The sequence below is a fragment of the Sprattus sprattus genome (genome assembly GCF_963457725.1).
Source record: "Sprattus sprattus genome assembly, chromosome: 8".
NCBI classification, from domain to species: Eukaryota; Metazoa; Chordata; class Actinopteri; order Clupeiformes; family Clupeidae; genus Sprattus; species Sprattus sprattus.
The window spans coordinates 33,197,836-33,202,436 of record NC_137927.1 but is presented as its reverse complement, the minus strand read 5'-3'; the positions used below and the strand labels follow the sequence as shown (position 1 = coordinate 33,202,436).

Here is a 4,601-nt window from a genome sequence, read left to right as displayed (position 1 = left end):
CAGACGACCATGTGTTGGGCAAAGCTGAAAATTGGACTCATCAGAGAAGACGAACTAGGAGACCCTCCAGTCCGCTTTGGCTCAATCCTTATGGTCTTTTACAAAGCTCAGCCAGGCAAAGTACAACGTTGTCCCGGAAGAAAAACTTGCTTCCTTTTGCTCTGACAATGTTCCCCAACTCTGAGAAGTGTTTTTTCCAGCAGGGCAATGCTCCATGCCACACAGCCAGGCCAGTAAAGGTGTGGATGGAGTATCACCAGATCAGGGCCCTGTCATGGCCAGCCCAATTTCGAGACCTGAATCCCATAAAAAAAACTCTGAAATGTGATCAAGAGGAAGATGGATGGTCACAAGCCATGAAAAGAAGCCGAGCTGCTTGAATTCTTGCGCCAGGAGTAGCATAAAGTCACCCAACGGCAATGTGAAAGACTGGTGGAGAGCATGCCAAGGCACATGAAAGTTGTGATTTTAAATCAAGGTTATTCCACCAAATATTGATTTCTGAACTCTTCCTAAGTTAAAGCATTAGTATTGTGTAGTTTAAAAATGAATATAAGCTTGTTTTCTTTGCATTATTCGAGATCTGAAGACACTGCATCTTTTTTGCTATTTTGACCAATTGTCATTTTTCTGCAAATAAATGATCTAAATGACAATATTTTTATTTGAAATTTGGTAGGAATGTTGCCAGTAGGTTATAGAATAAAACAAAAATGTACATTTTACTTTAACACATACTAATAAATAGTAAAACCAGAGAAACTGATAATTTTGAAGTGGTCTCTTAATTTTTTCCGCGGCTGTATATACTCTATACTGCACTATAGACACTATGAATACCTCATTCTGACGTCACTCAAACTGTTAATTGAACTTCATTTAACCCATACTGCAGATTTGTTGATTTCTGGCCGATTTAGTTTCTGGATGCCAATTTCCAAAACATTTTCAGTTCTTAACAGCCACAACTGTTCTTCAAATGGTAGCAATTCTTTTCCATAGTTATTATAGCATTTGGTCCTTTGATTTTGTTTGTTTTTACACTGTCCTGAAGTGACAATTTAAACTGTATGGCACACAGCTGGATTCTCCATGACCAAAAAAAAAAAACATTTTCCACAGTTGACTAAATTGAACTATTGATATACATCACAACAACACCGATAGGATTTACTGTTAAAACACCTCCTAGGTGTAGGGAACACATCTGAAGTAAAAAATCATAATCTGACGTGTATTGACCAAAAGCAGTAGACGCTAACTACAGCAGCCATTAGCATGTTAAAGTCATGATCATGCTCTCACACACACACACACCCTCTCTCACACACACACACACACACCCTCTCACACACATACACACACACACCCTCTCACACACACACACACACACACCCTCTCACACACATGATCATGATCACACACACACACACACCCTCTCACACACACACACACACCCTCTCACACACATGATCATGCTCATCACGTCACGTCATGTCACGCCATCGGAGCGGCTGCCTGCAGACACTGCTGGAGAGCCGAGCGTGAATTAGCGCCCTAGCATGTTCCCTAAATAACACACACACGCACGCACGCACACACACACACACACCCTCTCACACACACACACACACACACCCTCTCACACACACACACCCTCTCACACACACACACCCTCTAACACACATGATCATGCTCACACACACACACACACACACCCTCTCACACACATACACACACACACCCTCTCACACACACACACACACACACCCTCTCACACACATGATCATGATCACACACACACACACACCCTCTCACACACACACACACACCCTCTCACACACATGATCATGCTCATCACGTCATGTCACGTCATCGGAGCGGCTGCCTGCAGACACTGCTGGAGAGCCGAGCGTGAATTAGCGCCCTAGCATGTTCCCTAAATAACGCACGCACGCACGCACGCACGCACGCACGCACGCACGCACGCACGCACGCACGCACGCACGCACGCACGCACGCACGCACGCACGCACACACTGGAGCAGCCAACACCGCTGCGGGTCGCCCATTGTTCCGCTCGCAGCTATGGGACCTGATTTCCATATGAATGCTGACGAGAGGGAGGGCAATGTTCCATGGCGTATGTGTGTGTGTGTGTGTGTGTGTGTGTGTGTGTGTGTGTGTGTGTGTGTGTGTGAGAGTGTGTGTGTGAGAGTGTGTGTGTGAGAGTGTGTGTGTGAGGGCAATGTTCCATGGCATAGAAGGCAGTGTGTGTGTGTGTGTGTGAGTGTGTGGGCAATGTTCCATGGCATAGAAGGCCATTAAATGGATACAAGCTCACATCACAACCAAGGCCCAGGTGTGGAGGGGTTCCTGTCCTGTCCCAGGCGTGGAGGGGTTCATGTCCCAGGCGTGGATGGGTTCCTGTCCCAGGCGTGGAGGGGTTCCTGTCCTCTCCCAGGCATGGAGGGGTTCCTGTCCTCTCCCAGGCGTGGAGGGGTTCATGTCCCAGGCGTGGATGGGTTCCTGTCCCAGGCGTGGAGGGGTTCCTGTCCCAGGCGTGGATGGGTTCCTGTCCCAGGCGTGGAGGGGTTCCTGTCCCAGGCGTGGATGGGTTCCTGTCCCAGGCGTGGAGGGGTTCCTGTCCTGTCCCAGGCGTGGAGGGGTTCCTGTCCTGTCCCAGGCGTGGAGGGGTTCCTGTCCTGTCCCAGGCGTGGAGGGGTTCCTGTCCCAGGACAAAAGCTCTACGAGAGGCACGCTGTTTGGTGTCGCGGTAGCACCCAGTTAAAACGAGCAGCCCAGAGAGAGGAGGCGAGAACATGAGGTGCACGTGAACTTGCGGGGGGAGGGGGGGGGGTGCGTTGGGGGGACTGTGGAGGATCCATTGGAAGTGATGGATAGGAGGTATTGTGGGATATCAGGACACAAGTGAAATGAGAGTGGAATGAGAGCAAACTCGCCCAGAGACTGACTATCATTTAAGTGAGGTGAGGTGTTTGGCTGATGTGTGTGTGTGTGTGTGTGTGTGTGTGTGTGTGACTATCATTTAAGTGAGGTGAAGTGTTTGGCTGATAAGAACCAAAAGACGGAAGTTTCCAGAGAGAAGAGGAAAGCTTCTGTGGTGGTCCCAGCTCAGAGCCAACTGCAGTGAGGTCCTCCGGTTGACCTGTGCCAGAAGTGATGTAGCTAAACTAAACTGTGTGTGTGTGTGTGTGTGTGTGTGTGTGTGTGTGTGTGTGTGTGTGTGTGTGTGTGTGTGTGTGTGAGTGTGAGAGAGTGAGAGACAGGCTGTGAGGGCCTGGGGACTGGATGAGTGATTACAGCTGTCCACTCCTGCGGCAGGCAGGTAAGACTGCTATCAGTGAGGTGTGTGTGTGTGTGTGTGTGTGTGTGTGTGTGTGTGTGTGTGTGGCAGGTAAGACTCCTATCAGCAGGTAATGAGGCCACGGATGGGAATCTGCCATTAATTCAGCTACTGCACAATCACACATGGATCAACCCCACACACAGAGAGAGAGAGAGAGAGAGAGCGAGAGAGAGAGAGAGAGAGAGAGAAACAGAGAGAGAGAGAGAGAGAGAGAGGGAGAGAGAGAGAAAGAGAGAGAGAGAGAGAGAGAGGGAGAGAGAAACAGAGAGAGAGAGAGAGAGGGAGAGAGAAACAGAGAGAGAGAGAGGTGAGGGAGAGAGAGAGAGAGAGAAACAGAGAGAGAGAGAGAGAGACAGAGAGAGAGAGAGAGAGAGGTGAGGGAGAGAGAGAGAGAGAAACAGAGAGAGAGAGAGAGAGAGAGAAAGAAGAGGAAGAGAGGACAATGCACAAGAAATAGAGAAAGATAGAAAATACACAATCTTGAGCCATACGGACTAACTACGGGACAGAACACAAACTGAAGCGCTCTCCTTAAAGAGAAGCAAACAAAGAACTGAAGCCACATTAAGCAGCCCGCCATTGTACAGACTTGTAGCCTTCGCATCGACCGGTGTTTCTGTGAAAGTGCGTTTACAGCAAAAGCTCCTCTGTCCGGTCCGGTCATGGATTAGTTCATCCGTCACCTCTCACCTGAGAATAGGCTTCAGAGAGAGAGCAGTCTTATTTCCTGATGTCTGACTGAAACAAAAGAGCTGGCCAGAGCAGCAGCAGCAGTGAGGCATGATGGATCTGTCTGGCACCTCCCTCCCCAGGCCAGAATCTCCCTCCCCAGGCCAGAATCTCCCTCCCCAGGCCAGAATCTCCCTCCCCAGGCCAGAGCCAGTGTCAGAAGTCCTCAGTCTGCTCTCTCACTTTCCTGCTTGCTCTCTCTCCCTCCGTCTCTCTCTCCGTCTCTCTCTCCGTCTCTCTCTCCGTCTCTCTCTCTCTCTCTCTCTCCTGCTTGCTCCCTCTCTTTCTCTCTCTCAGTCTCTCTCTCGGTCTCTCGGTCTCTCTCTCTCTCTCTCTCTCCTGCCTGCTCCCTCTCTTTCTCTGGGTTTCTCTCATACTCTCTCTTATCTCCAGTGGTCTGTTTGTGTTTTCCCTGTGCTTCAACTGCGGATCAATTCTGTGAGTTATGAAATGACAAGCCAGCGCCTTTGAGCCGTCTTTCAAACACCTATCCACCAGACAA

General features: G+C 49.5%; 1 protein-coding gene across 1 annotated transcript in view; it reads right to left on the bottom strand.

Moving 5' to 3' along the window:
- Positions 1-2,340: 2,340 nt before the first annotated feature.
- Positions 2,341-4,601, bottom strand: part of LOC308369239 (protein arginine N-methyltransferase 3-like) — a gene marked incomplete at its 3' end in the record, with an annotated part of 19,082 nt that continues 16,821 nt past the window's right edge. Inside the window, exon 11 of the mRNA XM_080843581.1 lies at positions 2,341-2,747. Coding sequence (XP_080699707.1) covers positions 2,341-2,747 — 407 coding nt within the window. The remainder of the gene's footprint in view (positions 2,748-4,601) is intronic.